Source organism: Epinephelus lanceolatus, chromosome 12, assembly GCF_041903045.1.
Source record: "Epinephelus lanceolatus isolate andai-2023 chromosome 12, ASM4190304v1, whole genome shotgun sequence".
Classification (NCBI taxonomy): domain Eukaryota; kingdom Metazoa; phylum Chordata; class Actinopteri; order Perciformes; family Serranidae; genus Epinephelus; species Epinephelus lanceolatus.
In genome coordinates, this window is record NC_135745.1 from 35,078,361 (window position 1) to 35,105,959 (window position 27,599).

Genomic DNA, 27,599 nt, shown 5'->3' on the forward strand with positions numbered 1-27,599 from the left:
TTTTCTTCTAAAGGTCAGGAGGGGGCACACCATGCAGGGTTTGAAGGTGGTGTCTGCAAAAAGAGGGAAAGGATGGTTTTGTTGGTTTTCGGGATGAGCGATTGTGACGTTTGGGACAGTCATCATATAGAAGGTTATTTAAGTGGTTCTATGTATAAGTTTGTTTATATGGTCTATGTTCATTAGAGCAGGATGGTGAGTGGAACTTTTAGATTGTATTGTTTTGTTTGTTTTCCACCAGGCCGGTTCAGGCCGGTTCACCTCTCACATCCTCTGAGCAGATGCGACCGGCAGGGCTGACTGGACCGACTTTCTCCTGGAGAGCTTTGACCTGAGGAGAAAAAAATAATGATAAAAAATTTTGGCACTCTGAACACCACAAGCTGAGTGCCGTCTAGTTCCATTATTTGAGAGAAGGCAGACATCTCTACAGCCCATATCTCCAAAACAATCTAGACTGATAAACAGCACTACAGGTAAGAGGAATAATATGTAATGTTGATTTTGGGGTAAACTGTCCTTTTAAGTCATTTATTTCCTGTTGAAATTTCTTGATAGCACTTGTAAAAGCACTTTACAGTCTCTCCACCACTCACCTGATGGTGCCGGCTAACAGAGGGTTAAAAGCGTACAGCCAGTCGTGCATCTCTTTGTCATTGGTGGCCTGCAGCAGTATCCCACGATGCTCAGTGCACACAGCAAACGTGTTGGGAGTCTGGAGACATGAGGTTACTCAAGTTCATTCAGGTTCAGAGAGTTCATATTTATTTATTTATTTATTTATTTATTTACGTAAAAATCAGTTTTATTAGTGAACTGAAGCTCGGTCGTACCCGCAATAAGGTCTGTTTGTCTTCACTGTACTCCACCTTCGCAGATGACAGGTTGATGACAGCTCGCTCCACGCTGTCCCTCTCGCTGCGGTACAGGTAGACGTAGGGCCTGCGCACCACCACGTAACGCTTCACCCAGCCGCTTGTGTGGGGCTCCAGGAAGTGCAGGTAGCCCTTCTTTGACACAATGGGGCTGCATATGATAAAGGAAATACTCATGTTAAGACAAAACGAAAACAATTTGACCATAAACGATCATTCCACAAATGAGAACTGTTCAGTCTGCACTTCAGAAATGAATGTTGACTTCATCCACAGTGACTCAAAATCAAGCAGTGTGTATGTGTGGTCTAACCTGACTCTGATCTCCTGTATGTCGGGAACAAAGGTGCATCCTTTGAGAGCTTTCTTTCTGTCCACCGGGCTGTACGGGTCCAGATCTGGTGTAGAAGCTCCTGAACTGGGTTCAGTGTGTCTACACAACATAGACAACATGTTCATTATGTTACAAAGGGAACATTGTTTTACTAATCCAACTCACTGCGCCTAGGCCTGATCATCTGACCTTTTTTCCCAATTAACTACAAAAAACATCTTTTTAAATTCTCATTTTACACTGTCTTAGCAAGAACTGACTGCATGAAGCTACTTTACACTTGTAATTATTCTAATTTAGGTTAAACTACCCTGTAGTATAAAAAGTTACAACAATCAGCTCCTTGTTGACCTGCTACAATATTGAAATACTGCTTATATGTTACTGGATCAGCAGCTGTGCGGGCCTTGAACTAATGACTAAGGACAAATCTGGATCCCCTGGTTGAACCAGTTGGGAACCACTGGTCTATACCATGTATCAGAGCACCTGTAGCATATCACAATATCCCCCTGGAGTCATAAAGTACCTCAGATTTCTGATTTCAGTTGAAACACTAGCATATGAAATGCAAATCTGAAATGCCTGTGAGGGCATCTTACTTTTTCTGGGCAAAAATTGACAGTGGCAGCAACAACATTTCTGGAATAAATGTCAGACAGCTGAAGCTAAGTTGCAGTATTTGCAGAGCAAATCAAAAAACATCTACTGTATCATCAAAGACGGCTCTGTAATCAAGTGATTTGCAGAATATTTTTTATCACTTTTATATTAAATGAGGCTAAATGTTCTTGAAACAGAACATACACTTTTATTCATCCTCTCAGGCACAGCGAAGTGAAGTATCTAAGTACCAACAGATAAATAAGCTGCATTAAACTTATCCTGTGAACAGCTTGTAGTTATATTACCTAATGTCATAATTTCCCTCCACCAGTGAGGGGCAGGTAGACGACGGAGTGAGCGTGCTCAGTCCAGACGAGGAGGTGTCTCTCATCAGCGATGCAGACATCTCAGAAAGCTAAAATACACACACGCACACACAGAAACACATTCACAAAACATCATGCGTGGAGAAGCATACGCACACGCACACACACAGAAGACAAGAGGGACAAATACAGATACAGACAAAACATACCAGCAAACAATTAAGCACGGACGACACAGACATGCATTCAGAGAACAATTCAATCAGAATATTTGTCATTTCCTAGCAGTGTACTGCAGAACCATCTCTGTACCACTGTAATCCTCATTATCTAAGAGCCCCTCACTGGTTAACATGTTAAAGAGGACATGCAGGGGTAACGTCAGGTTAGTGGGAACCTCGCAGAGTCTAGAGAGGAGGGACGGTGCGGGATGAGGCCGGGTGAAGGAGGAGGGGAAACCTTAAATTATTTTAAGGCATGAATATGGATGCATGGCTTTGGGAAGACAGAGTTAGGCAGTAGACCAGAGTCAACATTACCCTGAAAAACAGTTACTTGTTTGATCATGATGGCTCATCCAGCTGAAGAAAGAATTTTTGTGAATAATATTTCACCCAGGTCTACTGCGCAGTTAGAAAGACACCAGAGTGGTATGAAAATAGATGGGATAAGGAAGAAAGACATGTTAAAAAGAGGAGTCTGTGCTGAAAAATAAGACTGAATAATGAATGAATGCAATGGCAGAGAGAGGGTGAAGTGCGGGGCTTTAATATTTTGTGAAGGTACAGCGGTTAACGCTAAGGTTTAGAAGGATTGACGGGCCGGGTTAGAGGGCCTAGGCTGGGGCTCACCTTGCTCTCACTGGCACTGCTGCTCACCTGGCTGTACTCCCTGTTGAAGGTGTGCATCAGCAGACGCAGACACTGGAGAGAAGAAAGTAAAAGACAGACGATGTTGAATAAAACCTTCATCTCATCATAATGATTTAACAAATAATAGTTTCTGGAGGTCTCGGAGACCCGCAGTCACCTTAGCAGCCAGCTCCCTCTGCCTCTGGTTGGGGCTGTCGGGGGCAGGGCTGCTGCCAGGACTGTGGCTGAGGACAGGACTCTTTGCAAAATCGCTGATGTCGCTGCTCTTGTAGAGCGCATCCTGTCCTGCCTGCAGAGTCGCCTCCAGCTTCTCCCTCAGCAGCAGGTAGTGCCTGGTCTTCTCCACCTAAAAACACAAGAGTATAAACTTCAGCAATTTGTAGTCTGGAAAGGATCAAAGGGCATTTGATTGGGACTGGTGACATCTCAAGTACTGTGGATTGTAAAGAAGATGATCCACAAATGCTCTCTGCTGTTTGTGCATGTAGTAGTTTTGATATTAGGCTGTGCAGCTGCAGACACATCCTTCATTTTACATCTACAACATCTGGTTTGAATAGATGTTCACAAGGAGTTATTTCATCATCTAATCCATGAGTTGAGGCTTAGAGTCAATCAAAACAATAAATAAATACTAAAATGCCTCCCTAATATATATATTTTTTCTCTATCTTTTCATCTCACTAACAAACCTCTTCATTCTACAAACCTCCTGCAGTAAACTGAGTTTCTCCAGCTCCCACTGGTGATCCAGGATGAGGCTGTCGCTGCGAGGCCTCCATCCAGCCAGGTTCTCCTCTCCTCGGACATACGCCACCGAGGTGTCCAGCACACGCCTGCGACGACGCTGCATGCCTGAAGAAGAAAAATAAAACAATCTGTGAGTACTGTAAATCAAAAAACAAAACCCAGCTGAGGAGGAAATGCTTTTGTAATTTTAATAGTTATTTTTTATTTAATAAAAAATTTAAAAAATTTATTTAATTCTCACCTGGACTTCCATTGTCCGCCACATGGCAGAGGGTGACTTCATAGACTCCTGTGACACGATTACTGAGAAGGAGAGGGACAAATTTAACGACCAATTCTGTTTAGCATGTTTCTCCTACTGAGAGGTTATATAGTCCAGAATTAGTGTAGGATTCAGACTGTATGAATCTATAAATCTGTACCTCTCAGAGGGCCGGAGGCAGCCGGTGCTGAAGAGGTTTCTGATGGAGCGAGAGGCTGGCAGCTTTGCGTCTCGGGAATAAAACACCATGCAGAAATCTTTGGTGATCACTGTCGGCTGAGTGCAGTTCTCCATCTAGTTAAAATATATCAGACAGCAACTAATCAGAATCCAGAGGAGCCTGTTTAAAATGTGGCTGAGGTTGTTTTAAACTATCTAAGAGACTGAGACTTCTAAGAATTGAAAGGATGTTTTACAAATTCAGTAAATTAATGTCACTTAGTACCTCTAGATAAGCAGAGAGGGTGATGTAGATCTTCTCCCCGTAGGGAGTGACTCTGTTCAGCAGCAGAGAGTTGTGCATGGAGCTGTCCCACGCTGCCTCAAATCGGTAGAAAGTTCTGAAGTGTGAAAAACAAAAATATTCTCATCTATCTGTACCATTTTTAAAGAAGAAAACCTAATGTAAAGCATGTGAGCTAACGGTCATTTAGTTTAATTATCAGAAATAATATTTGATAAAAAAGATAAAAATGATTGTCATTTATACCTATGATCAACTCCCAAGGAGACGCTGGCGTTAGCAAAGGATAAAGAGAAACAGGACACGAGTTAGAAACTTTTAACTGCAGCTGTTAAAAGTTTAAACTCAGCAAACCATACTGATCCATGCAAACTGAAAACTGCATTGAAGCCAAATAATTGTAATAATATTTGATTATAAAAAAGGCACAAAGAAGCAATGTAAAACAAACTACTAAACAAAGCAACTGATCTGTTTATATAATGCAGGTTCTAAAAGAAATCTAAGAGAACAAACTAGCTGTCGAATAAACAAATAGTTCATAAAAAATACAAATAGTAAATACACAGAAAACAGACAACAACAAATAAATAAAAAACCTTCAGTGAATAAAAAAATCATTCTAAGATTTATACTTGTCATTGTGTTTTGGCCAGAAATATCCAGAAGACAGGATGTTGAGGGAAAGGATGTTAGGGTCAATGATGGTCTCATCAGCCTCTGGTGTGTTTCGGATGCGACCTGAAGTCAAACAAGTCATGAAGGGATTATTAAAGAGAGAAAAAGATAGAGTGAGAAATAGATTAAGTGGTAAGATAAGATCAAATAGGATAAGATAAGAAAAAAACTGTACTTTTCACATTTTCTTCCCAGTTAAATTTAACCAATGTGTCCACAGATGTGTCTGAGTTGTCCTTTTCACTCACCAATAACCAGCTCCTTCACCTCTTTCCACTCAATATCATTTCCTGTTTCATGAGCGATGGTAACTGTGATCCTCCTCTGGATGCCCTGTGGAGTCGAGAGAAGATAAACCAGTTTGTTACTGGAGTTCCAGTGGTGAAGGTAGAAAAAGAGCTGAATGGACTGGGTTGGCTGAATCTGGTTAATACATTGTACGTTATGGACCTTCTTCACAGCAAACATTTTGACTTGTCATTGTAGGTAAAGCACAGCTGATATATACATATATATCATTGAATGGTACTGAACACTCTAGAGTATATAAATAACTGGTAATTTGGTGTGACATGTCAGACCTGGTGTAAGAGGAACGTGCCGTGGCAGGGCATCCCACCTCTGTGGTCAACAACAGCTGGGATGTAGCTGCAGAAAGAGAAAATCAATATGTTAAATGTTAATACTTACATTTTTAACCGAGATGATTATATTCACAGCAGGAACAGAAGGAAAGTATTCTTTGTGCATGTGATCTACTGTGTTCCTTGCTTTATGGTATTAAAGTGCTATAAAGACACGACTCACTCTCCGTTAGCTTCCAGCTCACAGATCTCAAAGAAGACCATGAGGTCGTATTTGGCATGACAAGGTCCTGCGGTGGAGCGGGTCAGAGTGCTGAGCTTTGTGGCCGGCACTGGAGGAGTGAAAAGAGCAAACCAAACTGAAGTCAATATCAAATTGGAGGCAGATCATGGAGATTCTATCATGAACAAAATTTGATGTCCTCTCAGAAACATTAGCTGTTATTGCTGACCTGGTTTGGATAAAGGCATCACCCTGGGGAACTGCCTCCTGGAAGGTCTCAGAGGACTTAAAGAAAAGACAAAGAAACTGAACATGAGAAAATCACAATTATCACAATTAATCATCAGCTGGTTGAAATTAAAGGGTCCTGACTCCTGACCTGATCAGGTCTTTGCAGAGCGGAGGGAAGGGCTGTTTCTGATAGTGGCCAAACACCTCGAAGACGATGGGCTGAGTCTTGATGTACTCCACGAAGGACTTTGTCACCTCCACTGTGATCTAATAGACAAGAGAGGAAATACAAATCAAACACAGCCTTAAGACAAGCATTTATAATCAGTAATATTTGTTAATAAAAGGTCTGAATGTACAGTTTAATGTTTACATTTTGGACATGGTAGAAGCCCAGCGGAGGTCCTCTGCCTGTGTTCTTCAGCGGCTCGGTGGAGAAAGCTTCGTCGTGGCGATGGATGAAGCTGAAAAAAGTGAAGCCATTATATTAGACTGGCCTCTCTTTGATCCTCATGCATATTATGTCACCAAATCATCAGGTCTGCCACAAACCATTTACAATCAGTGAACATTTTAATACATATTTTAAAAAAAATGTGGTCAGTCTATTGTGTTCATTTTTCTCTTTTCTGGTTATCTGGTGCCAAAACAAGTTGATATGAGCTTGTATGTATGTCCGTGAAGAGGTGCACACAAGCATGCATTAATATTCTATTATTTAAGAGCAGAAAGTCCCATTGCAAAGTCCTTTTACAGATATAAAAATATGTTTTTTTTCCATTTGTATTGCATTCATTACACCTGTCACAGAAGAGAGAGACTGCTGACAAATAAGAGGCATTCAGTAAAAAATGTGTCAGACAGTATATTTACAGAAGGTTGTCAGGGGCGTGCTTGAAACTCACTTGAACTGGCAGAAGATGTCGGCGTACTCGGCTGAGATGCTGGACGCCTGTAATACGGTGACTCTGAAGGTGAAGGTGCTGCCGATCTTCAGGTGGGAGAGAGCTTTCTCTGGCGAAAGTTCCAGAGGAAGATCCAGACCCAGACCTGAGCTCTTCACTGGGCTGCGGGGAGGATCCAAAATGGCTACACAGAACAGAGGAAGACACACAGAAACGTATCTGGTATTTAAACTCTGACAGGGTCACACACACTTTTAACCTAGACTACTGGGCTAGTATCATTTTCAGTTCCTGCACAGGTTGTCAGCTCACCTGGACAGGTGTTGTTGTTGACTTCATCGGCAGAGATTCCTATCTCTGCAGTCTGTCCTTCTCCCTCCACGATTCGTAGCTCCTCCTGGGAGGTGTTGGAGTGGGAGAGACCACCAGGACACGACTCAGTCTGGAACTGGAGTGATAGAGAAAACGATAAGCTTGGATCCCATTTACACCCAACATTAATATTCAAGATTAAACTCTTTTTTTCAATCTCAACACTTTAAATTTTAAAGTTTAAATTAGATCTGACTTTTACTGGTCACAGAGGACACATTCAGAAAGTTTCAGTACAACCCACCAGCCAATTAATACCTTCTCAAACTGTTTGTCTTCAAAGGAGATCTTGGCAGTGCCTGACTGCCTCACACCAGAGCCGTAATCAGGGGCCTCCTCATCAGCTGAAGAAAGAAAAAACACAGACAAGATGTTAGACCATCATTTCTTAATGCAAAAGAACTGAAAAGAACAGCTTTACTGTCACATTCAACAGCATCTGAGTGTGATAGGACTGATATTGAACCTGTATCTGTACCTGAGATGGCCTGCACAGCCACTCTGAGGAAGCCTTTCACCTCTCCTTTCTCACTGACGATGGCCACTCGATGTACCAGTGGCACCGGGTACAGCAGGTTACTCAGGTACACAAAAGCCCTGAGGGGAAGGAAGACATGATGAGGGGATCTGACTTTTAACAAGCAGTTATTGTGCAATAACGAAGGTGACGGACCTGCCGACCAGACGGAACCAGGGGAAGCGGTCATAGAAGGGGTCTCCTCCAGTCAGAGCGTGGTCACAGTCCTCCACAGCGCTGCTGGGGAGCTCTGCAGCACGGTCGTACATTTCCCTCATCAGGTCCAGCCTCTGCCTGCAGGGGGCAGCATGAAAATTAAAAAAACCTTGCTGAGGGCCTGCATGTTATTTTAAAGCTCAAACAAATATTCTAATTTTGCATGTGTCGATATCTATGGTTCGTTTTTTGTTTTTCTAAATTGTAATTAATTTTCTTCCTCAATTCTGTTTAAACATCAGGGAAGTTAGTCGTCACGAGCATACCGAGTCTGTATTCACTTTGTTTTATAACAAAACCAGTGTACCTGAGTTTCTCCAGAGTCCAGTAATGTGTGGCTCCGTTCTTTTGATCTTGTACTTCAACGGCGACGATGGTTCGAGGGAAAGGTCGTCTCTCCCTCTCTTTGGCCACACTGGGGGGCAGCAGGTCAGGGGGCAGGGGAGAGTAGAGAGTGTCTGTCAACAGGACGAACTGGAACTGCACCTGTGGACGACGTGAGACACAAAACATGAGTGAGTGCTGGTTTATGTCCTCCTGCATCGAATCTGCAGTATAAAATCAGGATGTCATTATTCTGAAAATATCAATTCAGCAGCAGGGACTTGGAAATAAATGACAAGAGTGCCACTGTAAAAGCTTTATATTACATCATTACAAATGCAAAGTAAATTCCTAAACCTTCAGTCGCCACTACAAAGAAGAGGTCCTCATTATTTGTTGAGTGTATTGTATTTTGTATTTGCACTCTATCTTAAAATAAAAGATTATTCTCAAATAACAAATTATGATATTCGAGAGGGATCTTAAGACCTTTAAGACAAAAAAACACTGTACATGGAAGTAGATTTGGATTATGTTATTTAGAAAAATCTGTCTTCTGTTCACTTAAAACTGAAAAAAAAGAAATAATGACAGGAAACATGCATATCATAAACCGTAGTGCTGAATAAGGGTGATGTTATCCATTAACAAACATCCCACCTTTTTCTTCAGCTCCACACTGATAGCATTGGCCTCTTTGAGGAAGATGGCGTTGCCCCAAAGCAGATCTCTGAGAGAGGTGAACTGGTAGAAACGCCACTTCCTGAATGCCCACAGAGCCAACTCGGTCTCTCGTGGCGTCCACGGCACTGGGAGATGACAGACACGTGATAATGTGAGTACATCTGAACCACATAAAAGCCTGATTCAGAAATAATTGTTTGATGAGTCATTTAAAAAGGTGACAGTATCACCTTCCTCCTCTGGCTCCTCCTCTTCCTCAGGAGACTCCAGGTACCGAGAGTCCACTTGTCTCTGCAGAGCCTCCAGTTTACTCTCATAGTCCTGAAAGAAAACATGATCCAGATCAAAACAGAATGAGTCGCTTCTATTTTTTTTTTATTCAGGCACCTCAAATGTCAAATTACTGTATTACTGTTTACTCACCAGCCTCTGCTGTTCCAGCAGGTTACTGGCTTCTTCTCTTTCTTTGCGGTACTGATCCTCGAGCTCCTGAAGCCTGAAAGGGATCCAAAACTCTGTGTCAGAGAAGTGATACAATTAAGTGTCAGTAAATAATAATGTGCTCTCCACACACCTCTGCTCCATCTCCTGCTTCATGTCGATGCCTTGTTTCTCCAGCAGCTCTCTCTGAGCGAAGGCCCAGTCGACAGGCTCCACCGGCGTCTCAGCGCATGGCGTCCTCTCTCGCTCCAGACGAGCCTGCTCCGGGTCATTGAAGCGGAACACGTGGCTCTTTCCCATGATGATGCGGTTCCCTAAAGAGTGCACACGAAAACATAATTTCATTCTTTGGTAGCTGTCCTGGCATAATAACATTTCACAGACTTATCTTCTTGGGAAACATTTCTCTGTTTAATCTCTTGGTATATTTGCTCTGTTTTACGCCTTCTTTAATTATATGAAGCTTCACACGTACCTGACCGCAGAACAATGGGAGAGCTCACTTTCTTCCCGTTGACGTACGTCTCCGACCCCTCGCATGGCTCCAGGATGACACATCCTGTTCCAGAAAAGACAATATGATTATTATAAAGTATTTAAAATATACAGTACAGGCCAAAAGTTTGGACACACCTTCTCATTCAATGCGTTTTCTTTATTTTCATGACTATTTACATTGTAGATTCTCACTGAAGGCATCAAAACTATGAATGAACACATGTGGAGTTATGTACTTAACAAAAAAAGGTGAAATAACTGAAAACATGTTTTATATTCTACTTTCTTCAAAATAGCCACCCTTTGCTCTGATTACTGCTTTGCACACTCTTGGCATTCTCTCCATGAGCTTCAAGAGGTAGTCACCTGAAATGGTTTTCCAACAGTCTTGAAGGAGTTCCCAGAGGTGTTTAGCACTTGTTGGCCCCTTTGCCTTCACTCTGCGGTCCAGCTCACCCCAAACCATCTCGATTGGGTTCAGGTCCGGTGACTGTGGAGGCCAGGTCATCTGCCGCAGCACTCCATCATTCTCCTTCTTGGCCAAATAGCCCTTACACAGCCTGGAGGTGTGTTTGGGGTCATTGTCCTGTTGAAAAATAAATGATCGTCCAACTAAACGCAAACCGGATGGGATGGCATGTCGCTGCAGGATGCTGTGGTAGCTATGCTGGTTCAGTGTGCCTTCAATTTTGAATAAATCCCCAACAGTGTCACCAGCAAAACACCCCCACACCATCACACCTCCTCCTCCATGCTTCACAGTGGGAACCAGGCATGTGGAATCCATCCGTTCACCTTTTCTGCGTCTCACAAAGACACGGCGCTTGGAACCAAAGATCTCAAATTTGGACTCATCAGACCAAAGCACAGATTTCCACTGGTCTAATGTCCATTCCTTGTGTTTCTTGGCCCAAACAAATCTCTTCTGCTTGTTGCCTCTCCTTAGCAGTGGTTTCCTAGCAGCTATTTGACCATGAAGGCCTGATTGGCGCAGTCTCCTCTTAACAGTTGTTCTAGAGATGGGTCTGCTGCTAGAACTCTGTGTGGCATTCATCTGGTCTCTGATCTGAGCTGCTGTTAACTTGCGATTTCTGAGGCTGGTGACTCGGATGAACTTATCCTCAGAAGCAGAGGTGACTCTTGGTCTTCCTTTCCTGGGTCGGTCCTCATGTGTGCCAGTTTCGTTGTAGCGCTTGATGGTTTTTGCGACTCCACTTGGGGACACATTTAAAGTTTTTGCAATTTTCCGGACTGACTGACCTTCATTTCTTAAAGTAATGATGGCCACTCGTTTTTCTTTAGTTAGCTGATTGGTTCTTGCCATAATATGAATTTTAACAGTTGTCCAATAGGGCTGTCGGCTGTGTATTAACCTGACTTCTGCACAACACAACTGATGGTCCCAACCCCATTGATAAAGCAAGAAATTCCACTAATTAACCCTGATAAGGCACACCTGTGAAGTGGAAACCATTTCAGGTGACTACCTCTTGAAGCTCATGGAGAGAATGCCAAGAGTGTGCAAAGCAGTAATCAGAGCAAAGGGTGGCTATTTTGAAGAAAGTAGAATATAAAACATGTTTTCAGTTATTTCACCTTTTTTTGTTAAGTACATAACTCCACATGTGTTCATTCATAGTTTTGATGCCTTCAGTGAGAATCTACAATGTAAATAGTCATGAAAATAAAGAAAACGCATTGAATGAGAAGGTGTGTCCAAACTTTTGGCCTGTACTGTACAATATAAACCAATTAACACTGCTATTGTTAACAGAGAGCAACCAGTCTCTACCTTCTCCCTGAGGGCTCGTGGTGCTGCTGAATGTGCAGTGTTCATCTTTGATAAAATGGCCGCTCAGAACAATGTCTTGGCGTGTCTTGGCGTTTTCACGGCCAACCCTGAGGGATAAATTAATCCAGTTGAGACAAACTCACAGAATCAGCTCAGTATTTGGTTTAAATCTCAAACTTGAAAATATAAAAAAAACCTACTTGGTGATGCCATCTTTGATGTAATACAGCAGACACTCTGACATCAGCGGGTCTTCGTTCAGGTTCACCAGATGAGGCGTCTAAAAGGGAAATCATGTCAAATATGTTTTAGTCTTTGCGTGATTTTGGATAGCTGTTTTCAATATGTCAAACAATTGTGCAGCAGTGACGAGCATCTTACCTTTTTTGGGGAGAACACGCCCACAGTGCCTCCATCTTCTCTCATGGCAACACCCATCTCAGCCAGCAGGGCCTCTCTACAGGAAGCAATCACACATTCTGCTAGCACGGCAACAAATATGGTAGATTCCTACTTTCAAAGTCATCTGGCAATCCAACAACATTAAAGCCCATACATATCAAACCTATATCAATGAATTAGTGTTGAAAAAGACTGACTGTTGCATTGTCTCACGTTGCTTGTGTCTCAGCCAAAAATTGCACCTGAACACACCGCAAGGACTACAGCCAATGACTAACTAGCATATACGTTCTGTGCCTGTGAGAGGAAATAACTCTCCATACCAGCAGGTGGCGATAGTCTGTATTCATAATTCAAAAAGGGAAACAGGAAGACCAACAGGATGAATTCAAGACGCTAGATAGCCCGTCAGCATATTACTGGTACAGCCTAATGTTTAAGGGACAAAGGATATTTACCACACACTAGTGAACAACAACACAGTTACGAACCATTTCTGCTAAAGAGTTCAATAGCAAAAAAAACAACCTTTTTCTTAATATAACAAGTTTGTTTCAATCTCATACTTTACTTTCCTCATTTCCATTTCTCTTCTCCTGCACTAAGCTGAAGTGCCAATCAGAGTGATTTCTCTCACCAATGACCTCTGCCAGCTCCACAGCAAATTTGACACGTTTAATTAGTCAAAAAACAGCCAACAAGGGCCAACAAGGGCCGACTAGTGCCAACGGTGTAGGACACACCACAATAACAAGGGTGACAGGCGCTCACTGAAGGCTTGACACTGATCAACATCTGACTGACGTGTGTCAGGGCCTTTATACGAGACGAGACTTTATATCCATATTCATCTCAAGGGTCAAACTATAAAAAATAGAAGGGAAGCACCACAGACTGTATACAAAGATGGACGACATGACAGCCCCCGAAAGTGAAAATGAAACATCTCCATCGCCCCCTGGTGGCTGGCTACAGTATAGGTCATCAAGCCTGCCCTCTCCATGTAAGTGGAAAGGACATGGGCCAAACTAAAAACTCAAAGTGCACATCAAATACATTTCTACCAAAGATGGTTTGTGTCATTTAAGGTTATCACACTGCTGTTTGTTCAAATTAGTTATTTAATGCTATAAAGCAGGGATTTTACAACATGATTGACAATTGATTCAGTGGCGCTGCTTGCTATTGGTCGGAAGGGTTTATGGACACAAAAGGCACGATTAAGGAAAGATCGAGTTACATTTAAAAAAAGCTTGTGACACAAAAATTTTGCGATGTGTCTATTGCACAAGTAGACGTAAATTTCTCGGGGGAGAATAATATGAATGTTATGAAACCATGAATCATATGACGAACCTCTCCATACGGATGGCCTCAGTACGTCGCAGCTTCTCCTCCCAGGTCTCATTGAGCTCTGCGATGATCTTCTCAGTTTCCTGTTGGCAAAATTAAGACTGAGCTCTTAAAATCAGACATATTGGAATGATTCACTTTGTTCAATAGTATTTAAAAACAGCCTTTCCTCCATATTTCTTACCCATTTCTTTGATTTTATCATTCCTACTCAACTAAACTACATACTGAACATTTTTAGCATCATCCCTCCTACCTTGAGCCTCTCGATGGCCTCTTCACTGGCTGGGCTGAAGATGCGGTCATGGAGGTTGCTGATGGACCCGGCACGACTGGAAAGGGCCGAGAGCGAGGGGGACGGACTCATTCCTGTCATGGCATTGGACACTGCGGAGAGATCACCCCTTTGATTGACAGCCTGGCGATTATTCACAAAGTTCTTGTAATCGCACAGGTCTGCCAGAGAGAGAGGCGTTGCATGGAAGTGAGCAAGGAAGGAAGGAAGGAAGGACAGAGGGACAGAAGTACGGAGCAGACGCCGGGTAATTAAGGATAGACACGAGGGATTGAGAGGAACACGCAGAGAAACAGATGAAAAGGAGAAAAATAATAGGGGAACAACAGGGAGGAGTACAAAAAAAGAGGAGAAAGCTCAAATAATGGATCAAAGAAGCAGAGGTCATTTGCTTACCAAAGCCATCGCAGACAGAGAGAAAAGAGCAACTCAAACTGATAGAGCACAAAATGCCAAATAGACTGAAAGTTATAGACCAGATCTTTTTGTTTCTGACACTGAACTTCACGAAGACACACTTGACAAGCTCGCAAGCATGAGAATGTTATGAGAAATAAAACCAAAAATATATCCATCACTTCAATGCATAAGGACCAAATACAGCCAGAGTGTTTTTTTATTTCTTATGCTTTGCATGTCCGAATGTTTTTCAAGGTGTTGAGCACAGCCTTTGGTAGCGATGCAGGCCTCTAAGCACCTGACTCATAGCGTCAATTAGCTCCACACACAGAGAGCCAGGATGCAAAGAAAGGAGTTCCTCTGAAATCTAAAATGGCGTCCTCCCAGTCAGTCCTTTCTTCCATGATCACTAGTCTCATAAAATAAAATGCACTGCACAGCATGCTTTTTGCCAAAGCTGGCTTCAACTCTGTCCGCTAAAGAAACATAGAGTCGAGCAACTCATATTCTTAATGAATGGCTACAGGATCACAGAGCGAAGCCTCTCAGTAAAATAGAAAATCCCAGCCAATTTTAAATAATGTTATTAGGATGAAAGTATTAAGAGGCTGGACATCCCAGATTAAACAAGAGAGAAAAATTACACATTACCATGGAAACCAGAACTAATGGAAGAAAAAGGAGGCCATTTTGTGGAATTCCTGAGAAAAGACTTACTGAATAAATCAAATTATATTGGTGTCAATGTCTGACTTCACATTAAGTTTCTTGGGATTGTTAGTTAGGTCTCTGGTGTGGTGGAGGGGGAAGGCCGGCTCGGGATTCATTTCTATTAGTTGCAAAGCGCAGGCTTGCTAGAGTTATACACACATTTCAAACCAGCGACGGCAGGGCCGGTGCAGCGATATGCTGATAGGACAGAGGAGAGAAGAGACTGAGTGTGAGAGACACCCATACTCCAAGTTACATCCTCTGACTTACATGTACAGTCAGAAAACAACTGCACAAAGGGTCTAAATTCAGGTTTGTACATGTGTGTGTGAGTATGCCTATATAAGTGCATTTTCTGGAATGACATTTGGGTTTCTCTGTGCAGTACTCACTCTCGATGATGTCTCCCAGACCCTGTGCATACAGCAGGTCTTTGAGGCGAGCCACCTCCTCTTTCAGCTCACGCACCAGACGGTTGTTGGGATCCTCGTTGATCACGGCGTTACAGCGGATCTGTTTGGCACGATCAGCGTACCTGGAGGGACAGAGGGCACCGAGGTCAAGAAGTCATTAAGCTGTAAAGCATGATTCCTCAGGCTCTGCGTACTGAATTACAATGAGCCTAAAATGACTACATGAGCTTAAAATGAGAAGGACTCTACTGTTATTCCCATTACTACTGATGTACTGCCTTTTAAGGCACTACAAAATGATTGCAAAGTGCCAGAAGGTCAGCAGGCATTTGTATGGTTAGACAAATAATGCAACACTACTGAGCTACTCAGCAATATGTAAATACATGCAGCAAAATGCCTCAGAACACTGGTTTTCAAACTGTCCCCTCTAGAGGTACGCGGAGCAATCTCTGAATTTTTTTTTTTAAATATTAAATAAATCAATTTAAATATGTATAAAGCCATCAAAATATTACTACATTTCAACTGAAAACACAGTAGGTGTGGTATGGTAAGTTTTGCCTATCATGTAATATTTTTGTTTCGATGTCAGCCTACTACGTAGTCACATTCATGAACGTAGCACATGCATATGGCCATTATGAGCTAAACTGTGATGGCAGGACGGTAAGCAATGGTAAAATGAATGCTTTAAAGGAGTAGCGGTGGAACTTTAGGGGGATTTAGTGATATCTTCAATCAGCTGAAACTTCTCCTTTTTCAAGGTTTCTTTACCCGAGGGTAAATTTGTTCTGCAGATCTGAAACTCAGCATTCCAAAACAAGACATCACAGATTTAAAGAATACTGAGTAGATTTTCTTCAGTGTTCATTGCTCAGGAGGTTTTTAGCTGGAGCTGAATTATCTGCAGAGGTCTCTTCCTCTCCAACACAAACACACCAGGTGATTAAAACCGTGTTTTTCCAAAGAGGCTGACACACAAACCCTATGGCCCTATCTAGAACCAGTGCTTGGTTTGTCCATTCCAGGTTAGTGTAGAAACATGGCAGCACAACATGGTGGACTCCACAGACATGGACTTGCTCCCTATGTCGATATAAACGGCTCACTCTAAGGTAACAAACATAATTCTGATTTTGAGGTGATTATACACTAAAGAAACACACATATTATAGTCCCTTAATGAGAATATATCCCCCTGCATCCTACACACTGGGCCTTTAAAAACATATTTTCTGATACGGTGCGTGGCGTTAAAAGTCTGAGAACCACTGACCTAGAGTCAAGTGTGACATTACCGTTATAACATTATTTCCATTAAAAAACATCTGATTTAATGATCTTTAAAATGAGGTTATTGACACTGTTCTCACCGGAGGGTACTGAGGGTCTCGTCATAGTTAATATCAGCAGGGCTGAGGGCAGCCACCATAGCTGTGCGAGAGTTTCCTCCTAAAAACACAATGTAAGACAATACTTAGACTGACACATTACATTTATTTTGTTTTGGTAAAGCTGAGGTTTATTTTTACGAGTGCTTACCCAAGTTCTCCCTCAGCAGCCACGTCAGAACTGAATCTCTGTAGGGAATAAAACTCTCCACCTTCTTCTTCTTCTTGTTCTGTAAGCAAAATAAAATTTGTTCTTTAATCACATCGGACAAATATTCAAAAACCTATTAAATTTGCTGTTTCAAATTTGTAAATATCACTGACCTTATTTGGTACTGAGTCCTGATAGTTGGAAAAGAAATGTGTTTGTTATTTGTTCAACATAAAATGAGAATTTTAATGTATATTTTTGATGGTAAGTGTGGGAAAAAATCATACCAGTTCAGCCAGAGCAGAAATAACTTTCCCCAGTGTAGTCAGAGATTTGTTGATGTTTGCTCCTTCCTGTAAACACAAATCAGTCTTAATTAGTATTTGTCCATCTGTTTGTGCATTTTGAAATACTGCGTTCAAACAATCATTATTAAATATGTTTCTGTCTCCTTCATGCATGCAGAAAATAGCATCCTCCTCTCACCTTCAGTCTGGTTCCTTTAGCTCCAGTCGAGTCGGCTCTCTCGCTGCCAGCCAAATCCACCAAGCTGATTTTACTGACCTGTCATGATACAAGATATTTACAAAATAAGATACTCTGTATGAAAAAAGATCAAACATCCACCTCAGGCGACATGTTCACCTGAAACTGCACTGATAGAACTGAGAGTAGAATGTTACATGTGGTTATCAATCAATACAACATCACATTTATCAGCTATCTACACCACAGACGGCCTCCAACCAGGTCATGAAAGGTGATAAAATCATGTCTGCCTTGTAGCATCTCTTTTAAGGCTGCTGTGGTGAAACCAGAATAGGAAAACTATTCCTCTAAAGTTAAACAATATCATGTCCTTCAGTCAAACAGGTGATTTCTAAAGACTTTGAGCTTTAACCTTTTCTGATGTGTTTTCCGTGTCCATGTCGTGTTTTTTCTGTGTGAAGATGATGTTGAAGACGGCGTGGGAGCGACTGCTGGTCTCGTTCATGTTGGTAGCAGCCACAGTCCTGAGAAAAGGTGCACGTTACTGACTCACACATTATCTGCTCCATCATTTGTTCCAGCCACTTATCTATTTATTCAAACATCCAAATCCCTCATCTGCTTATTTTCTCCATCCATCACTGCACACAGTTATCTGAGGAGTCTCTCACTGTCATGTGATCCAGTCTCATTCTGTTACCTGGCTTTGTTTCCAGAGTCCATCAAGTCCTGGATGTCGTTGTATGAGGTGACGGCCAGTTTGGAAAGATCTTCGACATAGGGTCCCATCAGTGGGTGCTCTCTGACGCGCAGGTTTCCTTTGTTCTTGGGATTCAGCAGGTCACGCACACGCTCACAGTAGATCTCCATGTAACTCACCTGGAGGAGGCAGACGTTGTTTTGTGAATGTTTTTGTGTATTATTGGACAATAAAAAAGATTTTAAGTCAAGTGAGTTAACTTCAGACTATCTTAACTTTAGACTTTTTTTAGTTTTTTATTTTTGGTTTGAAATAAAGTTATTCATTCATTTGTTTTCCGCATTTTTTGACAGCTGATCAATTTGAAATATTGCAGGGAGCAGTCAGAACTGTCAGGAGCAGCCACAGCGAGCTGCAGGCTTCACACCTCCTTATTGTGAGGTAACCAACTCCTTTCACTGTACCCTGCTGTCTGCAGACTCATGCCGTGTGAAGCTCACAGAATGATGGACAAAGGCCAATTATTGCCTGACTTCTTCATTAAAACGAAAACAGTTTGTTTCGCTTGAGATCTTAGAGAATGCCTCTTTAATCCACCATGCAGATGTTTACGGACTTGTTTTAATACAAAAGCAAATTGAAACACAGTTTGCATAGAAAGTTTGACACCACTCACCTCCACAGAGTAAGACATGCTGTTGTCATTATTGCTGTCACTGATTTTGGTGAAGAGGTCCTCACACAGCTAAAAAAAAAAAAAGAACGGAGAGTCACTGTTGTGGTCAAAGTTAGATGTTTGAAATATTTGTTTTTTATTTTCACAGTGACTGTAGGGAATTGCATTTTGTGTTTCATTACTGGTCGGAGCTATATTCTGTATATTCTGAATTACCAGAGGTATAATTCCTTGCTGGTCCTTCTCCTGTCGTCCCATCATAGTGTAGCTTTTGCCTGCTCCTGTCTGACCATATGCAAATATGCACACATTGTAGCCTTCAAAGGCATGAAGCAGCATTTCCTCCCCGATGTCCTTGTACACCTGCATCTGGGACGCATAGTTGATGTCCTCAGGCTGCAGACAGAGAGATAGCACAGTGGGATAAATGGGAGAAGAGATGAGATGTTAAATAAGGCAAATTTATATCAGTATATTTTAATCAATTATCAGTGGCTTATTCTACAGCAGATCATTTAATTTCTCATCTGACTAGCGGTACACGTATTTAAAACTACGTGATGCAATTGAACTCACCGTGGTGTGTGACCAGTAAGAAAAGTCAAAGTTGAAACTCTTGTTTTCTTTCGGCTGTTTGGGGTTCAGGATTGCTAAAATAAAAACAAAGCAGAGGCATCAGAAACTGAGTCACTCCAAAAACCTGCATATTCCTACATATCAGCCTTTTTGCTGTCAGTTTTAGAGAAGCTGCAGGATGCAAACTGTGAAAACATTTAAATTCATAATGATTATGAATCTACATTTTTCAGTGTGACACATTCTCTCTCACAATTTGTCTGGCTGCACCTTTATCATCTTCTAACACTAACTAACACACACACACACACACACACACACACCAACATTCAATTTCAATAATGTTTTAGTGGGGATGCACAATATTGGATTTTCGCTGATATCTGATATGCCGATATTTTCCACCTCATTTTGGCCGATGCTGACACCGATACATGCACTTTTTCCCACCTAATTGCAGTGAACATCAAGTCAAGTCAGTGAAGTTAAATATTATTTTGTCCACTCTTATTGTGATGGCCCACTGGCAGATGCAGACATAAAATAACAATGCTTTTGAAAATGTACACATTCAAGAAAACTACTTTATCTTAGGTTACATGTAAATCATGGCAGGAGCGTTCATTTTGGGCTAATGCCGATGTTTAATTTTAAAGCCTTTATCAGCTCGTACCGATGACATGCCAATATTATCCTGCATCCCTAACTTTTAATAATTTTCCATCATGATCATTTCAATTCAGTTTTGTCTTGTCATCTTGGTTATAAAGTTTTTCTTGATTGTTTTGATGCATTGTTGTAAAAAGAAGAGCAGTTTTCACAACAGATTACACAAAAAATAAAACTGCGTTTCAATTTACAAAACAGCAAATGCTCCAAAACGTGTTGAGTTCTCGAAACTATTACTACTATATAAAATGATATCCCATTATTCATTGGGAACAAGTTTGAGAATATGGTGAGCAGAAAACTCTCATTTGAAATCTGCATTCAGTCAGCCCCTCCAGATTGGTATGACGTTGCAATCACAAAAATTAACGCAAATTTAGCCAACTGCTGGGAATTCTGCACGACCTTGCAATTTTGTCTGATCACCGCAACCTTTCGGTTAATTTGACCAATCATAGCAGTTTCTCACCTGACATCACTAAACTCATTTTCTTGTCTCTGATTGTGAAGATGCAGACGTGAGGGGCATGAACGTCTCACATTTATCAATAAAAATGCATGCTTAAGACCATACAAGGTACTTCCCTAATGCCCTGCACCAAGGTGGGGTTAACTGTTTTGCATCGTGTGGGACGTTGTGACGAAACACAAACAGCATCGTTTCACAAACACTTTTCTATCCATCCTATCTCTCTGGAACAAGTAGTGAATTATACAAAAAAGTGCAAATATCATCACAAAATCCATTGCAATTTTCTTTAGAAAAGTTGCCATGAAATCAGCCATTGTAGGCCGCAACAATCCCCCAAAAAAGTCTGTGAAATCCTGGAGGTATTGATACAGTGTCTACACCAACATGTTGTCAATGTGATAGTTGTGTGAAATGAAATACAATTAGAGCACCAGAAAGAGTCAAGTCATTGCCTTTGAAGTGATCACTGCTCGGTTGCCAGAAATGCATCAAACCAATGGAGAGAGACTGTACTTCTCTTTTTCATGTGCTTATTTCTCAAGGAAATAATTAATCTTGAACCACCAAAACATGTAAACAGACGGACCAGACTGGTTGACACGTGGTTAAGATCCATGTAATTTGGCTAATCTTTGATCTCAGCATCAAAGATTCAATTCCAAGCTGGGATGTTTGTTGCATGTCATCCCCTCTCTTCCCCCTTGTTCCCTGTCACCTCTCCACTTTCCACCTTTAAATAACAGCAAAATAAGGATCAGTAATGCATCACATTGTTTAAAATAAAGCCCAGACTGTTATTTGTCAATTAGCAAAGCCTCTTCTTATGATTTGAATTCTTGGTACCGGCATGTAATGTGTCAAAACCTCTCCAACAGAGACATGTGGCTGCGAAATACTTTGAAATAATTTCACCTCTAATTACGGAGAGAGAAATGACACACTGAGTTCAGAGAGAACTCATTATATTACAGTTCGTATCAAAAGCAGCAGTTTAAAATGCACCACTCATCCCTTTCAAAGAGAGGAGGGGTGATGTGCATGTAGAATATGAAACAAGAACTGAGCCGGAGCCAATGCTCTTTCGGCTGGAAACTGAATCCACTGCATCGCCCCATGTGGACAAGTTCAATATACCAGCACTATAGATCCTGCTGAAAGGTGCACTCAGCCAGGAACAACAGTGACCATCGATCCATCCTTTAGCTAAACCAGCTTATCCTTCAGAGGGTCATGGGGGGCAGTGTGTGACCATTACACAGAAAAATATAAGAGGACAACTGCTGCAAACTGTGAGCAAACACATTAAGAGTCGGTGAAGTTATTAAGTTAAAATATGGCAAGTTTGAACCTTTGGCTCTAATGAGGTCATTAAAAACACAGACATTCACAACATACTCCTTCTTTCTCGTTCTGTCTCTCACACACACACAGACACACACACTTGTATCAGCTGACCCCGCGTCTGGGCTCAACCAGAACAAGGAGGTCTTTCTGGTCCCCCGTATGATGAGAGCTGTGGCGGTCGCTACATCCTACACACACTGACAGGCTTCAGGCCTGACTGAAGCTTTTGTTTCCTTCCCTGGCTGCCATGATGCTGCGTGCCTCTCTGCCCACTCGCTTGTTGCTGCGGGGCAAAGCTGCATACGACACAAATATCTGAGGTGAAACGCTAAACTCAATGTAGGTCGCAGGAGTTTGATTAGAGCAGCAGCAGCAGGACGTCGCTACATTTCTCTGGCTCGAAAGTCACAACTTTAAAAGATACGTGACCTGAAAACTGCTGCATCAGATTGTCTTAGTTATTTTTATAAACATGATGTAATTCAGGTCAGCAGGCTGAAAAATGACCTGACTGAGGGCCTCTTAAGAATTTGGTCAATGCTAATCAGTTTGAGATTTATTTAGGATCCATTTACTGGAGGTTCCCACTGTTAACAATGCTTATAGGTTAAAGGTAATGAAACCGTGCATTTTGTCTGTGCACACTCCTTTATTGGTGTCAAAACAAAGAACAGTATCACAGAAAAGTGACTATAATATTTTAAAAACAAAGGAAGGAACCCATCACTGCCATGTTTAACAGATTCCATACTGTACAGTTAGGCCTGGGCAATATATTATATCGATATTGTGATTTAAGACCAGATATCGTCTTAGATTTTGGATATTGTAAGTGTTGTCTTTTCCTGATTATAAAGGCTGCATTACAGTAAAGTGATGTTCTAGCTTATCTATTATTTGCCTTTACCCACTTGGTCATTAAATCCACATTACAGATGATTATTTATCAAAAATCTCATTGTGAGAATATTTTGTAAAAGCACTAATAGTTGACCCTACAATATTGTCGCAATATCAAGGTATTTAGTCAAAAATATTGTGATATTTGATTTTCTCCACATCATCCAACCCTATTATTGCATTGACCCTTAAGCTAAATATGGACACCAAGTCTCATAGCCAGACTACTTTGAAAGTAGGAATACAAGGGATCCAAGATAATATCGGCACATCATCAGAATCAGCCAACATGCTTTTTCTTAATTTGCACGATGAATTAATCTTATATACATTGAAAGCTATTGTATTTCATGTCTCCAATATGCTGGTGGGCCATCATGATGAGAGTATGCACGCATACCATGATGTTAATTCCACTACAGAAAAGACTTGATGATCATTAAAATTAGGCAGGGAAAAAAGTGGATGTACCGATATCGATACTGGTTATCGGTCAAATGAGTCGTTTTATATCAGCATATTGGATATCAGCAAAAAATCCAATATCATGCATCCCTAAGGAACACCATATTTGTGCCATGCTGGCAACATGTGTGATTGCTTCCTGTAAAGAGGCCCTGCTGGCAGAGTTGGGTGTTGCCAGGTGAGAAGAAGGAGGAACTGTGAGCATCTTCTCCCCCAAAAAAGGTAAGATGCTCAACACTGTTGCAGAATTTTTTTATATATTTACATCTGTCCAAACTCACACAAACACTAAAACAAATCTCATAGTGTAAATATTTTATGAAAGCACAAATAGTCAACCCTACAATATTGTCAAAATATCTCTCCACATATTTCTCCATATCGCCCTGCTCTACATACAGAAGGTAAAAATTAAAGTGTGTTGCTTTCAGTCCACTCCTTCCTGAGATGTCTTGTTTTAAAGATCCCCTGTAGACATGTTTTAAACATTTAAAAATACTCTGCTTTGAATGATTATTTAACCTTAACCCTTTGGCTTCCACTCAGAAACCCCCAGACAGCACTCTTACTCCCACTCATAGTCTAAAGTATGTGAATCAAGGGATTGTAACAGCTCGTCCTAAACTGAGCTGAACTGTCTGATATAGATTTACTGCAAATAAAGTTCAATTATGTGGCTAGAAATTCATTGACAAATCCATAATTTGCAACTATTTTACATTTTATAAGTTTAACTCTCGGACCCAAGATGTCTCCTACTTCAGTGAAAAGTCCATTCCCAATGTATGTGTTTACCAAAAGGCTTCAGGTTTCAATATCAAACTTGTGTTAGTTGCATAATGAACCACGATCGGCTTCCAAACTAGTCGTGATGCCCTACAAGTGTTAAACTCAGATTGAGCACAGAGAAACTTTCCCTCTTCAGCAGATGAATGTGAAAAACAGCCCTCAGGTGTCAAACTCTGCACACACAGCTGCACAGTGAGCCTCAAACATCCAAGTGAAGTAACAAAAAGCAAAACACATTCAAAATCAATGGTAGCTTTAACCGAAACAGGAGAAATATATAAATATAATAATATCAATTTTACTGTCTGTAGTTATTTTGCTCACATCACAGTTAAAACAATGTGTTTCAGTCATAATGCGCAGAACAACATCACTGCATCTCTCAAAGCAATGTCAACACTGAAGTCCACATCCATCACATTTCATAACATTTATCTCCATATAAAAACTGAAACTTGAAGTTGTACTCACTTGTGGTGTTTCCTGACATCTGAATGATGCACTTGCTTTCCTTCGCCATCTCTCTGGAGTTGAAGGGTCGCACCCTCACCGCCACCTTCACTGAAGCCGCCGCCATGTTGCAGGAGGGTGTGTGAGTGAGCAGGAGAGCTGAAGATCTGTGCGGCTACACAGACACACACACCTGGCACCTGCACAGGTAGATGATGAGGGGGATTTAATACCCATGCAAGCAGAGAAATGTAGAAAACAAACCAAACTGGGCTTTTGATTTGCACCAAAAATGTCTTTAAATGCTTAAAAATAAAAAATTTAAAATGATAATTAAAATCATCCACGGTGTGTTGTTGTTATTGTAATTAAATATTGAGGACAGGGCCTTGTTAGCCAAACCCAGCAGCTCAGAGTGACACACATTCTCCATTTTCAGGCCCTGACTCAGTCGCTGGGAGACACACAGCTCTTTGAACATGCTGACTAAATGGCTGGGACGTTATTTGGCACAAAGACTATCAGCATCCCTGCTATTCTACACTAAAATGGCTGCTTATTCTTCGGGCATCATCCTCTGGCCTCATCTACCACGGCTGAAGGCCTTGTGATGAAACCAAATCTCCTCACTGCTGCTCACCAAAGAAAATAACCCACATTAATGAACGTCTAGAATTAGCTGTGGTGTTTTTCACAGCATCTTTACAATAACCAGACTCTCAGTAGATTTGTTTGTCATTAAAATCCTGACATATGGCTTTAAGATTCTTTTTAATAGAGATCAACCAGACAATTGAGGGTGATTTCAATTGTATAATTGCTTCAAGGCAGCGCCGCGCACATCCATCACCTCTGCGCCTTAATCGATGAAAAACACAATTCCTCTTAAACATCTTACAATAAGACAATTAAATGCTTACAATTACACAACCTCAGATCATTCCAGGAGAAACATGCGGGGAATATATATAAGCCATGTAAATACTGCCTCCTCCATCTTGCTTTGCCTGCCGCACCTCAAAGACAGGCCGCGTAAACAGAAACGGCACAAACACCAAACCATCTAACACTGCGTCAGAAACGAGGTCAGCGCACATCATTAGATCCTAAATGACATATACAGCTTACATCTTCTCGTATTTTTATCTAATTGATTCGGAGGGTCATATTTTAAAGATGGATTTGAGTGTTTTTTATAAAGACAATTGTTGATAGCGGCGGAATCAAACATCACACACCCTGACGCAGCGTCCTTATCTACCACCCCATATGTACAAAAGGCCTCCAAATCACAAACACACACACACACATATCGTCCTCGCCAAGGCGTGACACCCATCAGTGCCGATGCTGTGCCGTGAAAAACATCTCCAATGAGCCCCGTCTTACCTCAGCAACTCAGACTCGACGACCGCAGAGGGTGAATCCTCTGCCCATTCAAAACAGCGCACGGATCCTCCGCTGCCTCCTTCTTGAATCTCCTCTGCAGCCTGTATGTTTCGTCTTTCTCTCTGTCTTTGGTCAGCCTACAGCATCCCTTTCCTTGGCGCATCCATACATGGAGAATCCGCCGGGGAAAGAGTCAGCCTCAGCTTCAGCAGCAGCGGCGGCAGCAGCGCTGGGTGGGCTGAAGTGTTGAACGCAGCGGTGCGTCAATCACAGACTGTAGTGAGAGACAGGAGGAGGGAGGAGCGAGCGCCGGATGGATAAACAGGAGGATGGGTGCGGGATGCTCCAGCGGCCCGCCGTCAGTCTGTCCGTCAGTCGGTCTGAAAGCAGGGAAAATGGCGGTGCTACTGTGCCAGGGATGCTGGGAGGCGGTGATGACATCAGCAGCAGCATCATCATCACCATCAGCGGGCAGCCATGAGGCAGAGCGATGCAGCACAGAGACACAGCAGAGGAGGAGGAGAGACAGGGAGAGGCCCAGGGACAGACCATAATAAGCCTGAGAGAGAGACAAATATGGGTGGAAATAGGAGATTAGATTATTGTTTGGGAAGTGTAACTGTCAGTCTACAAGATCCTGTAAGGCATTATGATGAGAAACTCTCTCATAATAATTAGTGAAATAATGACAATCTTTCTCAGAATAATGAGTATTGTTTTCCATGATTTTGAGATAGTGTCAATATTTTTGATAAAGTTTCTCATTATTTTGAGATACTAAGTCTTTACTTTGAGATACTGAGTCATTATTTTAAGGTGTAAAGTCATTATTTTGAGATACTGAATCATTATTTGAGATACTAAGTCTTTACTTTGAGATACTGAGTCATTATTTTGAGATACTGAATCATTATTTTGAGATACTAAGTCATTATTTTAAGGTATTAAGTCATTATTTTGAGATACTGAGTCATTATTTTAAGGCACTGAGTTATTATTTTGAGATACTAAGTCATTATTTTAAGATGTAAAGTCATTATATTGAGATACGTAGTCATTATTTTAAGATAGTAAGTCATTATTTTAAGGTACTGAGTTATTATTTTGAGATACTAAGTCATTATTTTAAGATGTAAAGTCATTATATTGAGATACGTAGTCATTATTTTAAGATAGTAAGTCATTATTTTAAGGTACTAAGTTATTATTTTGAGATACTAAGTCATTATTTTGAGATACTAAGTCATTATTTTAAGATGTAAAGTCATTATTTTAAGATACTAAGTTATTATTTTGAGATACTAAGTCACTATTTTAAGATAGTAAGTCATTATTTTAAGGCACTAAGTTATTATATTGAGATACTAAGTCATTACTTTAAGATAGTAAGTCATTATTTTAAGGTACTAAGTTATTATTTTGAGATACTAAGTTATTATTTTGAGATACTAAGTCATTATTTTAAGATGTAAAGTCATTATATTGAGATACTTAGTCATTATTTTGAGATACTAAGTCATTATTTTAAGGTACTAAGTTATTATTTTGAGATACTAAGTCATTATTTTAAGATGTAAAGTCATTATATTGAGATACTAAGTCATTATTT

The 27,599-nt window shown here is 41.1% G+C and overlaps 1 protein-coding gene across 10 annotated transcripts; it reads right to left on the bottom strand.

Moving 5' to 3' along the window:
• On the bottom strand, positions 1–26,386 carry kif1ab (kinesin family member 1Ab). 10 transcript variants are annotated; one of them, XM_033637869.2, is made up of 49 exons: positions 25,991–26,386; positions 24,623–24,801; positions 19,513–19,586; positions 19,153–19,332; positions 18,937–19,005; positions 18,261–18,439; positions 17,973–18,084; positions 17,558–17,635; positions 17,359–17,424; positions 17,245–17,262; positions 17,072–17,150; positions 16,903–16,981; positions 15,506–15,648; positions 15,273–15,311; positions 13,965–14,095; positions 13,712–13,791; positions 12,335–12,410; positions 12,154–12,233; positions 11,954–12,060; positions 10,139–10,222; positions 9,797–9,977; positions 9,646–9,718; positions 9,453–9,543; positions 9,199–9,347; positions 8,522–8,700; positions 8,155–8,292; positions 7,960–8,078; positions 7,740–7,825; positions 7,422–7,557; positions 7,110–7,293; positions 6,578–6,668; positions 6,353–6,471; positions 6,203–6,258; positions 5,974–6,082; positions 5,748–5,814; positions 5,415–5,499; positions 5,124–5,229; positions 4,735–4,758; positions 4,471–4,585; positions 4,186–4,319; positions 4,005–4,066; positions 3,723–3,868; positions 3,171–3,359; positions 2,993–3,064; positions 2,121–2,230; positions 1,189–1,308; positions 834–1,026; positions 597–715; positions 1–331 (listed from the first exon to the last, which is right to left on the bottom strand). In XM_033637869.2, exons 2-49 carry the CDS (start codon positions 24,726–24,728, stop codon positions 265–267), a joined length of 5,100 nt encoding a protein of 1,699 aa, XP_033493760.1. In that variant the 5' UTR covers positions 24,729–24,801; positions 25,991–26,386; the 3' UTR covers positions 1–264. The 10 variants fall into 10 exon arrangements, with proteins under 10 accessions (XP_033493760.1, XP_078029463.1, XP_033493756.1 ...); XM_078173337.1 differs by having other exon boundaries at positions 3,020–3,064; positions 13,965–14,164; XM_033637865.2 differs by having other exon boundaries at positions 13,965–14,164.
• Positions 26,387–27,599: the final 1,213 nt, after the last annotated feature.